The sequence below is a fragment of the Rhinichthys klamathensis genome, unplaced genomic scaffold, assembly GCF_029890125.1.
Source record: "Rhinichthys klamathensis goyatoka isolate OS25496 unplaced genomic scaffold, OSU_Roscu_1.1 h1tg000183l_1, whole genome shotgun sequence".
Lineage (NCBI taxonomy): Eukaryota > Metazoa > Chordata > Actinopteri > Cypriniformes > Leuciscidae > Rhinichthys > Rhinichthys klamathensis.
Window position 1 is genome coordinate 267717 of NW_026606711.1, and position 14778 is coordinate 282494.

At 38.1% G+C, this 14778-nt stretch overlaps 2 protein-coding genes across 3 annotated transcripts; both read left to right on the top strand.

Annotated features, from left to right (window-relative positions):
- Positions 1 to 1311: 1311 nt before the first annotated feature.
- Positions 1312 to 8412, top strand: tpst2 (tyrosylprotein sulfotransferase 2). Of its 2 annotated transcripts, XM_056261442.1 has the most exons (6): positions 1312 to 1541; positions 1861 to 2364; positions 3705 to 4022; positions 6219 to 6417; positions 7750 to 7800; positions 8344 to 8412. In XM_056261442.1, exons 2-6 carry the CDS (start codon positions 1865 to 1867, stop codon positions 8380 to 8382), a joined length of 1107 nt encoding a protein of 368 aa, XP_056117417.1. In that variant the 5' UTR covers positions 1312 to 1541; positions 1861 to 1864; the 3' UTR covers positions 8383 to 8412. The 2 variants fall into 2 exon arrangements, with proteins under 2 accessions (XP_056117417.1, XP_056117418.1); XM_056261443.1 differs by lacking the exon at positions 1312 to 1541 and having other exon boundaries at positions 1701 to 2364.
- A 762-nt stretch (positions 8413 to 9174) lies between these two features.
- Positions 9175 to 12965, top strand: ubc (ubiquitin C). Its single transcript, XM_056261444.1, has 2 exons — positions 9175 to 9294; positions 11032 to 12965. The coding sequence occupies exon 2, from the start codon at positions 11039 to 11041 to the stop codon at positions 12866 to 12868; it is 1830 nt and encodes a 609-aa protein (XP_056117419.1). The 5' UTR covers positions 9175 to 9294; positions 11032 to 11038; the 3' UTR covers positions 12869 to 12965.
- Positions 12966 to 14778: the final 1813 nt, after the last annotated feature.

Below are 14778 nucleotides of genomic sequence, written 5' to 3' on the forward strand. Positions count from 1 at the left end.
GAAAATGTTCGAATTAAATCTCTTTAATATGGAGACTTTGCTAGAGTCTCATGCATTTAAGATGTTTCTCCTAAGAAAAGTCAAGTCTCAAACTTGCTCATTACGGTCACATTAATGACATTTTTGGGGAAATAAAGGTCCATTGTCTATGGAGTGCAACAGTCGGGTTCAGGAAGTAAAAACTCAGGAAGTTGATTTTGTCAGCCCATGTTATTTCATTTTTTTTTTTTTTTTTTTTGTATAACTTATCAGCAGAATTCCTAGTGAAACACTACATTACCCTTGATTGCATACAGAAAATTCCACCAATCAGTGAGTTGAAAAACGCTAAAAAATAGCTCTTTAGCTCCGCCCACTCCCATGAAGTTGTAATCGAGTCTATATCTCTAAGCTCTCACACAATACTTAAATATTTGTTTATGCATATTTTGCAATAAACTTAAAATATATTGTTTATACTGTAATCAAAATGTGTACTTTTTTTTAAATTCATTATGCTGTTCGCAAAGCTTCATGGGATTGTAGTTCTTTCCCTCACTAAAGTACACAGTCTTGTACCTTTGTAATTTTGTTCGATTTTCATAAACTTTTTGGATTCTAATCAAAGTTTGTAGTGTTATGATTCACCTTGCAGCTGATTGGCTTGGTTCGTGGCTTATAAAAAGAAAGACCTTTTTAAAAATCCCTATTGGAAAAAAAGAATGGAAAAAATATTTCAGGATCCAGCGCTGCTGAAAAAGTGGGCGGGGACTGTTGATGATGTATGAACCACAGCAGTCACAAAAATTATAAGCAGCTTTCTGTTGGCCAACATGGTGAATTTGTGTGACCAACTTGAACCCATTGTGAAACCTGAGTGGGGACATTTTTCGCTTTCATGCCAAATTCCCATTTGTTATGGATTTATATTGAAATGACTTCAGAAATTTGCCGAACAACAGTAAATGTGACAGACAGCAGTAGATTGCAGTAATTGACCTTGACTCAAAATGATCATTCAATCGAATACTTGCTCATTTTATAGCTCTATATTTTTACTGTATGTCAGTATTTGTGTCTAGATTTGCTGAGGAATCTTCTGAGATACAGAAATGAACTATTAAAAAAGCAATTTGCAATCAATAACATACATCTTCCTTCTGGGTATGTCAGCGCATCTAATGGAGTGGAAACATCCAGCCTCCTACTTGCATGCAAATGCAACCTTTACTAGTCAACGTTTCACACCTTTTCTCATTTCTCAGTTTACCCATTTCCTTCCAATGTTTTTTGAAAGTGTTAAATGTATGCATTTCTATCAAATTTGCACGTTTTAGCAAAGAATCATTCAGGACAGATTGAGCACATTTGAGGTTTAGAGACACAGGAAAAGACATCTCGCAAGTTTTTTGGTAGAGGAGAACTGTTTGTGGCTGTCAGGAAAGATCTCAACAGATAGTCTATTTCTAAACTGCGGTTCACTTCCTCTTCGTGCATTCTGCCCATTTGACTTCACTACAGCGCATGGAGATCATGCGATGTTCATTGTTTTTCTTGTGAAGGTGAGTTAATAGTTTCCTTAATGACTTGTGCGTATCGTGTTTAATGCATCTCGTTTCATGTCACTTTATCAGTGCATTGTCTTTTTTCAGCTCCATATTTCCTGCATATGTCATGCATGTTGAAAACCACTTTCACTTTTTTTTTTAATGCAAAAAAGTATGTTGTGTGATTTATAGATAAGATCTGATTAATGACACTCATAGTTCCTGTAACCAGTTATCTCGCAGTTAACAACAACAAACTATTTGCAGAAGTAGCCAACCGAGGAAGTGCAGTCGGTGTTTAAACTTAAAATGTTTTCCTCTTGCAATGTCTCAGAGTGATGCGGTTGTCAGTCAAACGGGTAGTTGTACTCCTGCTAACCGTGTTCGGAGCGTGGACTCTTACTAGGACTTTATATCGAGTGCTGGCATGCCAAGGAGAGCTTCCCAGAACTCATATGGTGTCTGTACGGTCTCGAAACTGGAACCAGACACAGTATCGGTATAATCAGAACACCCCAATAGTGTTTGTGGGTGGTGTTCCACGATCAGGGACCACTCTGATGCGTGTCATGCTCGACGCCCACCCTGACATCCGCTGCGGGGAGGAGACGCGGGTGATCCCTAGGATGCTGGCCCTGCGGCAGGCATGGGGAAGGCAGGACTCGGGCGAACGCTGGGCTCTGGAGGACGAGGGAGTCAGTCAAGAGATGCTGGACGCTGCAACCACTGCCTTCCTCCTGGAGGTCATCGCACGTCATGGAGAACCCGCACGAGTGCTGTGCAATAAAGACCCCTTTACACTGAAGAGCGCAGTTTATCTGTCACACATTTTCCCCAAGTAAGATTAGAGGATTATCTTATTTAATTTTATGCTAATTAAAAAGTTCTGCACAAAGACATTTACATTAGTTATTAATTTTATTTTGCTTGATAAGATTAAATCAATATAAAAAAATCAGTAAGCATAGTTTGTAAATAATTACACCATCATTCAAGAGTTTGGGGTTAGTATGATTTAAAAAAAAAAAAATTAGCAGTGATGCATTAAATTTATCAAATGTGACAGTCTTTCACATTATAACCAAAAAATATATATATTTCAAATAAATACTGTTCTTTTTAACTTTCTGTTCATCAAAGAATCCACCAAAAAATATTATGGTAAGCAGCACAACGGCTTTCACCATTGATTATAATAAGAAATGTTTCTCGAGCAGCAAATCATCATATTAGAATGATTTTTGAAGGATTATTATGTGACACTGAAGACTGGCGTAATGATGCTAAAAATTCAGTTTTATATCACAGGATTATATTAGGGCTACATGCGAGAAAATGCCCCCTTAAGAACAATGTGCATTTACTTTTAAATTATAACATATTTAGATGCTAAACAAGTGTAGCATGTGCAGGATGATGATGTATCAGCCAATGTGTTATTATAGGAAATAAATAGAAACCTTTGCTAATTTAGATGTTATAGAACAAAATGTAAAATGATTCAAAGAGGCCATCTTACCCCACTACATTTTATATAAATATACAGTATATATATATATATATATATATATATATAAATTACTAAATCAACAATTCTGTTTAAAATTACAATTTGACAATTTGAATAATTGAATAACCGATGACAGACGAAGCAGAATCCCAGTAAAAGAGATTCATCTGAAAGGTATTTACATAAAGATTTACATAATTAATTCCCCATATTTTAATTGAAGAAATGTCATAACAGCAAGACTATGAATGCAAATTGAATTATTTCACTCAAGTAACCTATAATAATGGAAGCAAAGATGTCTTAAATGTACATCTAATACATGTAAATACGGAATAATCACCCCATTAATTAATCTAACATAATACAATGTCCTAGATCACTATTTTCCAGAGACACAAAATCAATTTAACTCAAAAATATTTTGACTGACTAAATCTCAGAAATGTTGATAGCGTAAATTACGGTAAATTTGTTTAAAAATAGCCATTCATCAAAAGTGCTGAGATGAGATTCTGTGTCAATACTGTATTCAAATAAACAAATGTCTAAAATAATTGCTTTGCCTTTGTTGCTGTTGCTGTTCAAATGCCAGAAAAATCCTTTCCATTTCTCATCCTTTTTAATGGCATTTTACTCATTCCACCTGTCATCATCTGTCCTTTCAGCTCGAAATTCCTGCTAATGCTCAGAGATGGTCGAGCGTCAGTTCACTCTATGATCTCCAGACGAGTGACTATCTCTGGCTTCAACCTGTCCAGCTACAGGGACTGTCTGACTAAATGGAGCAATGCTATTGAAGTGATGCTCTCCCAGTGTATGGCTGTAGGCCAAAGACGGTGTATGGTGGTCCGCTATGAGGATCTGGTGCTGCAGCCACGAGCCACCATGCAGCGTGTGCTTCATTTTCTCAAATCCCCGTGGCATGAAGGGGTGCTTCACCATGAGGAGGCCATCGGACGGCCAGGAGGGGTATCACTGTCTCGGTAGGGTGAAATTACATTTCATGTTTTAAGCCAAGGATAGGCACCGTTGGTCCTGGAGTGCCGCTGTCCTGCAGAGTTTAGCTCCAACCCTGAAAAAAAACTCATGCCTGTAGTAGCCTTAGGCTGTGTTCAAAATCGTCCCCTATACCCTCAATTACTATTCCCTACATAAGTCCACTAATATAGTCCACTTGAAGGAGTGAATGAAAACGAGTGAGTGAATTTTGGACACTAATTGCACCTGAAGGGCTGCTGCTTTTGCATAGTTTGTGCTTGCGGTTTAATAATCATTTGAAACTCAGCAAACTGGCAGCTCCAGTAGTAATGAAAGTATTTATCTTCAACTCTGTCATGGAAACTAGCATGTATAAACCTTAATTAAACTATTTAATAATCAATTAAAAGGGAATTTATACCTATGATATTACGCTGTAGCCACATTGGACCTGCGTTTTAGCCTTACACGACAACAGCTTTTTGGGTTCTGCAAGACTGGAACAACTGGAAGAACTGGAAGAGAGAGCTACTCTCTGAGAGAACAAAGGAAATTAACATTTGAACTCACTCTTGTGAAGTTAGCATAGCCATTTGAGACGAAAAGTCTCACCTCAGAATACTTTTCTCTTTCCCCACTCCTTCTCCCTCATGTTGAGATCACCTGAAACTCACCCATGTGAACAATTATCATACAGTTTTATACATGTTTGGTATCATTTGAAATGTCTCAGTGCGACTGGTACAAATGTCTCATTCCCAAAGAAGTAAACCAAAAGGTAATAAAGTTCTTAAGAGTTTAGAAATATCTTGCACACAGAAGGGTGTGACTTTCAGGCAAATGGTTTTCTGCTCTCAAAAGGTGTAACCTCTGAATGCAAATTTCCATTGTTAGCAAATGTTTCCATGTGAAAGAGGTTTCTTTCTGTCTATATAATGTAATGCAGCAAAGGGCTCGGCGCGTTTTGTAACTCAAAATTAGCCCGTGATGCAGAGTGGATGCCGGCACTCCGCATCATGTATTTCTAAATGTCGGATTTAACCTACATCTTTTACTCATTTGATGTTATTGTATTGATTATCTTTAAATTGATTATTAAATTGACATGATACATTCACCTGACATAATGAATTGTAAACAATTGATTTTATTCTAACTGGCTTTGGCATTATTTTCAGTGAATAGTTAAAAAGAATAGTCAAACATTCGCTCACATTTAATGATGCCCAGATATCATTAAAAACCTTTTCATTTATGGAGTCAGATGACATAACGAGAAAATATATATGAGAAAATGTATTTAATTTAAAGGCGCTCTAAGCGATGTCACGCGTTTTTTAGGCCAAAACATTTTTTGTCACATACAGCAAACATCTCCTCACTATCCGCTGGCTGCCTGTCCCCTGAACACACTGTAAAGAAACGCGATCTCTGTAGACAGCCCAGGCTCCACACACAGCATCAAAAACAAACTGCGGCGACCCGCTCCCCGAAACATAACAAACTGTTCCAGCCAATGACCGATAAGAATGGTATGGGGGTGTGGTTTGGGGGGTTAGTGAGCGGATGAGGAGGAGGGAGGGTCTAGCTAGCCTCCGTTTTGTTTGACAATAGTTCGAACGTCAACAAGAAGTGACGTCACCCAGGATCGCTTAGAGAACCTTTAATCAAAGTACTTTGGCACGCGGAAAGACAGTAACACGCAGAGACCTTCACCCGCTGATCGAATGCCGACATTGGAACGATCGATCGGCCTTACATTTCCATGAAAACGCAAACTTTTGAAAACGGTTTCAAATACACCGTTTTTGAAAACGGTCTCCGTGTTAAGAATAAAAACGCGAATCTCTGAAGACGATGACGTCATGCACATTGCATATTACGTGTCAGTATAGTTTTCATCGCCATCTAATGGCCTGGCAGCAAATACAGCGTTTTTAGTCGTGGATTGCGTGTGAATGGGGATCGTTTTGACAATGGTGTCGTCTGTACGTGGAAAACTCAAAGGAAAAACTTCTCCGTTTTAAGCATATCGTTGTCGTGTAAACGTACCCTTAATGATCCTGAAGACATTGATAAGCTTGTTCAGGTGTGTTCGATTAGGGTTGGAGGAGCGGCACTCCAGGACCGACGTTGCCTCTCTCTGTTTTTCGGCCTTCTTCTGTTTCTTGTCAATACTCACTTCTCGCTATGTTTTTAAGAACCGAACGCTCCACGGATCAAGTGATCAAACCAGTTAACCTGGAAGCTCTCACACGATGGGTCGGCCACATCCCAGCAGACGTCCGGGTGGACATGGAGAAGATCGCTCCAATGCTCCGTAAACTGGGCTACAACCCCAACGCCAATCCCCCAGACTATGGTCCACCAGATCCCGAAGTGATCAACAATACTCAAAGGGTATATTTGAACACAGAATATGTGCATTTCAACTCATTCAGTGCAACTCAAAGATCAGAGTTGCTACACTCTATAAAATAAAAATAAGATTGTATCTTTATTTTTATAAAGATAAAAATAAAGGTTCTTATCAGTGTTGGGGAAGCAACTCTGAAACTGTAGTTTGACAAGCTACTTGTAAGTTAAACTTAAGATACTATAAAAAAGTAGCTACATTGAAACTACTTAGATTTTTTTTTTTACAATGACATTGTATATTACAAATAACTGAATAAATGTTTTGAGTTTCTTTTCGGTTGACAGATACTTTGCCAAAACAATGGCGCAAAACACAACATTGGTGATCTTTTAGGTTGATTCCGAAAATTGTGGCAGGACAGATTAAACTATGGAAGAAATGGACATTTGATATAGAATGCAATAAAGCAGGACAATTAATCAATTTAAAAAGGCTATTATTCGCCTGTATGTGCTTGAAGTCCTCGACACAGACACGTTTTAATTTTTGGCTTGCATAAATTACTGTATATACAACATAGGTCGATTAGGTCGATTCATATGAAATCTCAACTGCATGTCCTTTACATAATCATCAGACGATCTCTTCTCGGTGAACCGTAAAGCCGCAAGATGTGTGATCAAAACAATGGATGGCGATAATGCGCACAATTTTAGTTTGCAAAAATGTTCTGATCTTATAATGTAACACTTCAATGCTTTGCAGGCTCGTCAAAACGTAAAACAGAATGTATCTTTTTTTGCACTACACCGCTACTTGCTGGAAAAAGTAGTTAGCTGCTGGAAAAGCTACACTGATTTAAAAGTAACTGAGCTGCTGCAAACTACTGAAAAATGTTAGTAGCTACTTGTAGTAAGCTACACAACACTGGTTCTTATTGGCATCTGTTGTGTATTGCAGAGTTGCATATTTTGTCCTTACGACACTCCGTACTGGTTCCTTGTTATATTCCTTGTTATTTGTGAAAATGCTTGTGTCAGTGTCATCAGTCAAGCAGTGCATGATCATCATTTAAAGATGTGACAGCATCTGGTTCCATGAAGAACATCAATGACACAAAAGGTTCTTTAGTGGAAAATGGTTCTTTAGATTTTTTTTTTAAATCTAATTTTTTAGATGTATTTTACACTAAGAAAAAAATGGTTCTTTTAAAAACTAAAAGGTTCTTCCAGGAACAAAAATGATTCTTCTATGGCATCATTGCGAGAGAAATGTTTTTTGTAAAACAATTTATTTATTTATTATATATATAAATACAAAGTTTTTTTTGTAATAAATAAAGTAATTTCCATTTTTTCCATGTTTTTTCTTAGGTATTGAGAGGAGATTTTAAAACTCCTACAAACCTGAAAAGATGGGCACAAGTAGGTGCATGCTTTTGATTGTTTAACATACTTTGGCCCCCAAAACTATTTTTGAAACACAAAATTTCTGAATGTCATTAAGTTGGATGACAAACATTAAAGAAAGTGTCATTTATTTGAAAGAAAGACAGAACACAAGCACACATTTCAGGCTAAACTGTTGACATAAATATGTTTGTTAGGTTTGAAATGATATATAAAAAAGATTGTATATGATTTTGGACACTTTCTGGTTGTCAAAGTTTAGTAGAACATAGTTACGATGAACTACATGTGTGGTTATGCTAGGTTAAATTGGTTTTAGTTGATATAAAGTCATTGCAAAACTGGCACAAGCCAGTTGTAGAAAATTTCTAGTGTCGCTTATGTGCAGATGCCACTTGATTTGGTGTTTTGTTGCTAAAAGCAATTATATTAGGCCTATATGTCCCAATACTTTCTGTGGGCACTGTGTAAGTTGCATATATTATGATTATAGGCTGCTGTCTTTAATTGTTTTGCATTAACCAAGCTCATTTTGAAAACATTTCTTTCTTTTGACAGGTATCTCCAAAGATAAATTCTAAAGGAGGAAGAAACTGAACAGCGTTCTGCATTGATTGCAATATGTTCAGCTTTGGATAACTTGACCATTTTGTACACCTTGGAGGCCTTTCACATGATAGAGAGCAACCTGATGAGGAATATAATTATTATGCAATAACTGTGGTTATATTCCTGTGTCACCTGAACTGTCTTATTTTGAAATCACCAGAATCATTCAGAGAATCAAGTTAACTGATGTAGGCTAAGTCTTAAAAAAGAACATTAAATTCAGGTATATTTACTTCCTGATGTTCTCGGAAGAGTATTAATCGATGGAAGCTAACATCGCTGAAGTGAACTTCATAAACACTGCAATTTTGTGTCTTGTTTTAGGAAATGAGAAAAGCGTGACGTTGCGCTTGGTGACGCACTGAATGCTGTTGCTATGTGCCAGCGTTCATTTTCTTGACCTAGATATTATTAAACGGAGCCATTCTTTTTTCTATTGCCAAAATTAACTCGTTTACCTCAGTGTTTCTAAAAGTGCATTTTTTCAATAAAAAATATTTCATAGAAATCGCGCAATGTGTTATTTTGAAGCCCATATGTGTCATTATTTTGATCTCAAAACATTTGATCAAGGCCAACCGTGTGCAGAAAATCATATCACTCCGCCGGTCCCCCAACCCCCACGAACACAAATAAACAAATCTGTTTTACGTCCACAAAACTAATGTATAAAATACTTATTGGTATATGTTCAGCATAACACATATGTTATTGTTTCCCACGAAACCAAGTTTTCAAATGTGCAGTTTTTTAAATAGTGCGTTGGGCGTAGCGGCGGAAGGATACATCACGTTGTGTATAAAAACCCGGATCTTTTGTTTTGAGCAGTTAGAATCGCTCCTGTGACGAAAGAAAAGAGACTCATAAACTCCGTGCTCCTCAAGAAAAGAACATTTGTTTGTAAGTATGAAGTAAATCTATGCAAACGACGCCAGATATATCACTGCTTATAAACAACCGAATTTTGTTTGATTCGAGGTCTTTGTCGAATATATATACGTATATTTTAGAAAAAGCTAACGCGGTAGCTTTTATGCTAGCCGGCCTGGTGGTTTCTGAGGACCAAATTTGTATGTTCTTTGTGATTTAGTTTCCTTTTTTTTTGTCATTTAATGTGGTTAAGTATTTAAATAATGTTGAATAATCGTCGATGGGTTATGTATGTTTTGTACGCATTCAGTAATTTGGCGGCGAATTAGGCCGCATAATAGGGCGGTGAGGTCATCGAATATCTGAATTCATCTAGCAGCTAAGTTTAAAACATTTGTCAATCGTCGACACGTTATTAAACTATTTCTCCCATCGAATTATAACTCGTATTCATATGTATGTTTATGTATTCTACTTATTTATTTTGGCCATTTTCTGTTAATGTCGCCATTTTGTTTTCAATCGCCCATTTGTTAAACCTGACTCACAGCTGTGTCCGCAGTAATGATGGCGTAAGCACACCTACCTTGTTTGTTTCTTTTATGAGTAACCTTCTAGAGAATTCCTGGGCTTGTCTAACGAACCTAAATGACCAAATTTTCAGTGCTCCACATCAACGCTTGTCCACGACAAGTTAGATTTATTTTTTTGAAGTGGTGAGTGAAATATTTTTACCTCCCCGACCGGACAAGTAGCCTGATTAAAACGTCAATAACAAAATAACCAGGGCATCACCGAAACGAGAGAAGGTTATGTTTTATTTGTTTTACGTTAGTGTAAATATGGATAATATATGTAACGTTACATACTGACTGTAACCTAAGGTTGCGCAGTTGAGGCTCGTGCATCCTCTCAAGGAGAAATCGAAACAAATGAGCGAAGCACACAAAATCAGTTTCTATACTGCGAAAAAAAAAACTACAATTTTTTTTTAAATATATATTTATACCATGATAGTTGGACAACATCACACAGCCAAGAGTGCTGTCTTCAATACCATCAAAATGTGACTGATTTCATATTGTTCAATAAAGTAGTTAATATTAATGTCACTTACATTTTAGATTAAATTAACTTCTATTTCTGTAGCAAAAATATCCAAATAAACATTCCGCAGAACCATAGCTCATCTCACAGCAACACTCATCCGTGTTTCATTACTGAATGATTCTGCGTTTTAATCAAATTGGTTGTCAAAGATTCAATGACCTATTCATAAACCACTGCCATATTCCAAATTGTTTGAATGACTCGCTCATTAAGATGATCACTGGCTGTCACCTACTGGTGGTTTAATTTCATGTTTAAAAGTCAAATTATCCCCCCTCCTACCTAACACTTATTTGTATATTTAAAACCATCTTATAACATTAATGCAGTTGTATTTTCTCAGTGCAAGTGATTTTAATTTGATAGGCAACAGCCATAAATACTGTCTTGTTGTAATTGAATTAGGCAAATTTAAGAATTTTAAATTATACATAATCTTTATAAGACTAAGGGGTGGAAATGCCCTGGGGTAAATTTCACAAATGCAGGTTTTAGTTTTTCCAAGCTGATAGAACACAGAATATTGCTTCAGAATAAATTATATTTGCACCAAAAATCCTTTTTGTCCGGACAAGCAACTATTTTTACTCTGACAAGCGCATGGCATTCACCAATGCAATATATGCTGAAATTAATTTACATTTGTTTGCTTTCTAGCGTAAAGATGCAGATCTTTGTGAAGACGCTGACTGGCAAGACCATCACTCTTGAGGTTGAGCCCAGCGACACCATTGAGAATGTAAAGGCCAAGATTCAGGACAAGGAAGGCATTCCTCCTGACCAGCAGCGTCTGATCTTCGCTGGCAAACAGTTGGAAGATGGACGCACACTGTCCGACTACAACATCCAGAAGGAGTCCACCCTCCATCTGGTGCTCCGCCTCAGAGGTGGAATGCAGATCTTCGTCAAGACCTTGACTGGCAAGACCATCACTCTTGAGGTTGAGCCCAGCGACACCATTGAGAACGTCAAGGCCAAGATCCAGGACAAGGAAGGCATTCCTCCTGACCAGCAGCGTCTGATCTTCGCTGGCAAACAGTTGGAAGATGGACGCACGCTGTCCGACTACAACATCCAGAAGGAGTCCACCCTCCATCTGGTGCTCCGCCTCAGAGGTGGTATGCAGATCTTCGTAAAGACCCTAACTGGCAAGACCATCACTCTTGAGGTTGAGCCCAGCGACACCATTGAGAACGTCAAGGCCAAGATCCAGGACAAGGAAGGCATTCCTCCTGACCAGCAGCGTCTGATCTTCGCTGGCAAACAGTTGGAAGATGGACGCACACTGTCCGACTACAACATCCAGAAGGAGTCCACCCTCCATCTGGTGCTCCGCCTCAGAGGTGGAATGCAGATCTTCGTAAAGACCCTAACTGGCAAGACCATCACACTTGAGGTTGAGCCCAGCGACACCATTGAGAATGTCAAGGCCAAGATCCAGGACAAGGAAGGCATTCCTCCTGACCAGCAGCGTCTGATCTTCGCTGGCAAACAGTTGGAAGATGGACGCACGCTGTCCGACTACAACATCCAGAAGGAGTCCACCCTCCATCTGGTGCTCCGCCTCAGAGGTGGTATGCAGATCTTCGTAAAGACTTTGACTGGTAAGACCATCACACTTGAGGTTGAGCCTAGCGACACCATTGAGAACGTCAAGGCCAAGATCCAGGACAAGGAAGGCATTCCTCCTGACCAGCAGCGTCTGATCTTCGCTGGCAAACAGTTGGAAGATGGACGCACACTGTCCGACTACAACATCCAGAAGGAGTCCACCCTCCATCTGGTGCTCCGCCTCAGAGGTGGAATGCAGATCTTCGTAAAGACCCTAACTGGCAAGACCATCACACTTGAGGTTGAGCCCAGCGACACCATTGAGAATGTCAAGGCCAAGATCCAGGACAAGGAAGGCATTCCTCCTGACCAGCAGCGTCTGATCTTCGCTGGCAAACAGTTGGAAGATGGACGCACACTGTCCGACTACAACATCCAGAAGGAGTCCACCCTCCATCTGGTGCTCCGCCTCAGAGGTGGTATGCAGATCTTCGTAAAGACCCTAACTGGCAAGACCATCACACTTGAGGTTGAGCCCAGCGACACCATTGAGAATGTCAAGGCCAAGATCCAGGACAAGGAAGGCATTCCTCCTGACCAGCAGCGTCTGATCTTCGCTGGCAAACAGTTGGAAGATGGACGGACACTGTCCGACTACAACATCCAGAAGGAGTCCACCCTCCATCTGGTGCTCCGCCTCAGAGGTGGTATGCAGATCTTCGTAAAGACCCTAACTGGCAAGACCATCACACTTGAGGTTGAGCCCAGCGACACCATTGAGAATGTCAAGGCCAAGATCCAGGACAAGGAAGGCATTCCTCCTGACCAGCAGCGTCTGATCTTCGCTGGCAAACAGTTGGAAGATGGACGGACACTGTCCGACTACAACATCCAGAAGGAGTCCACCCTCCATCTTGTTCTGCGTCTTCGTGGGGGCAATTAATATGCTTAAGTTTAATATATAAGTCTTGAAAATTATCAGACCAATTACCCTTTCCTTTGTTCATCTTAATCATTCAATAAAGTTCTGGCATTCCTGATTTTCCTGTCTGTCTCATCTCTTGGGTCTTTTACTAAAATCTTTAATGATTACAAATGTTGACATTTTGGGGATTAAAATTGTTTTAAAGATGTTTTTAATGGTTTAAAGTCAAATATAAAATGGTTAAAGCATAATTGACTGATTATAGTTTTTAATTGTGTAAAGGTGCACTTTGTACTTTCTTGGGACACGAGAAATGTTAACCCTCACATCTAAAACTAAAAGTGGTTCTTCTGAAGTCTTAAGGTAATTTCACATGTTTTATCTTCTACAGGGGTTTTCAAACTTTGGTCTAGTGGGGAAAAATGCAATGTTAAATTTGATTAAAATAAAAATATTAGTAATCCATTTAAATATACAATGTGAAGATGCTACAATAAATGTACAAAATACAATTAACAGTTCATTACTGTATGAGGATTTTTGAGCATTCTATTATAAAAGATATATCTTAAATTTTAGGGTGATCATCTCATAACGAGGGTGATCATCTTTAGGGATCCATGGCATAAAGACTGAAAAGCCCTCTTCTAATACATGGGTAATTCTCTTGCGTCATAACCTCTGTGGCACGCTGCAATTATTAAACCAGCCACAAGATGTCTCCAGAGATTTGCAAAAAATCTAGTCATTGTGACCCCTTTTAATGCCTTTATATTTTGGAGGGGTCGTGTCTGTTATGGCTCTTTTAAGTGTCTTTCGTATGACCCTTGAGTCATTATGGCTGAATGGGTAGTGATGAAATAGTAAATGCAGGTGCACTTAAAATCCTGGTTTGGTTTGAGGGCAACTGTTAAATAGTTTAACTATATTGTAGAGACTGTTTACCCTTAAGAGAAGCTGAATTTGTTTTTGTACTTTTTGCACAAGAGAGCTTGCAGCTTATAATGGTCCTAAATAAACCATTATCTAACATATCTGCTTTGTTTTACTACTATTCAGTTTGTTTTGGCATCAAATAGTGTAGCAGACACTTCATTCAAATTGACCAGCAGCACTTGCGTCTTGAGCAACCTAACGCAGGGCTGTCAAATGATTAATCGTGATTAATCACATCCAAAATAAAAGGTTTTTTTTTTACATAATATATGTGGGTGCACTGTGTATAATTATTTTATATATAAAAATACACACACATGCTTTATATTTAAGAAATATTTTCATGTATATACTGTATATAGATTTATATATAATTTATATTATATATAAATATAAATATTTTATATATAAATAATATTTTTTTCTTAAATATACATGCATGTGTGTGTATTTATATATATACAAAATAATTATACACAGTGCACCCACATATATTATGTAAAAAAAAAAACTTTTATTTTGGATGTGATTAATCACGATTAATCCTTTGACAGCCCTGCGTAAAGATTCAAATCAATCTTTGTGTTAGTAATTCCAGGCGATCACATACAATGTCTCTTGGCTACTTACTGCATTGTCTTAAAAAGAATCCATACTGATATCAGTCTAGAAATCAGTCCAGCCATATACCTAACTAAAATACTTATCTGGTCTTCTAAAATATTGCAGCACTAAATGAGAAACAAGCCTTTAAGAGCTCTGCACAGCAAAAACAACTGCACTTATTGAAAGCAATACATAAAGCTGTTGATGTTGGCCTGTTAAATGTTCAGTGAAGAATGCCATATTGTAATGTTTAAAAAGTAAGATTCAGCTGGTCCGATGAGTGTTCTAGTGTGACTGATCTTACATTTTTCTGAATTCAACTAATTCCTTGTGTCAATATATAGGCTAAGGTTAGTTACATAAGACACTATTCCGATGCATCACAG

Excerpts from the sequence above, each read along its gene's own strand:
- tpst2 (XM_056261442.1), top strand. The coding sequence starts at position 1,865 with ATGCGGTTGTCAGTCAAACGGGTAGTTGTACTCCTGCTAACCGTGTTC. Across the intron at positions 4,023-6,218 it reads GGAGGGGTATCACTGTCTCG|AACCGAACGCTCCACGGATC; the intron begins GTAGGGTGAAAT and ends TATGTTTTTAAG. Across the intron at positions 6,418-7,749 it reads TGATCAACAATACTCAAAGG|GTATTGAGAGGAGATTTTAA; the intron begins GTATATTTGAAC and ends GTTTTTTCTTAG.
- ubc (XM_056261444.1), top strand. The coding sequence starts at position 11,039 with ATGCAGATCTTTGTGAAGACGCTGACTGGCAAGACCATCACTCTTGAG.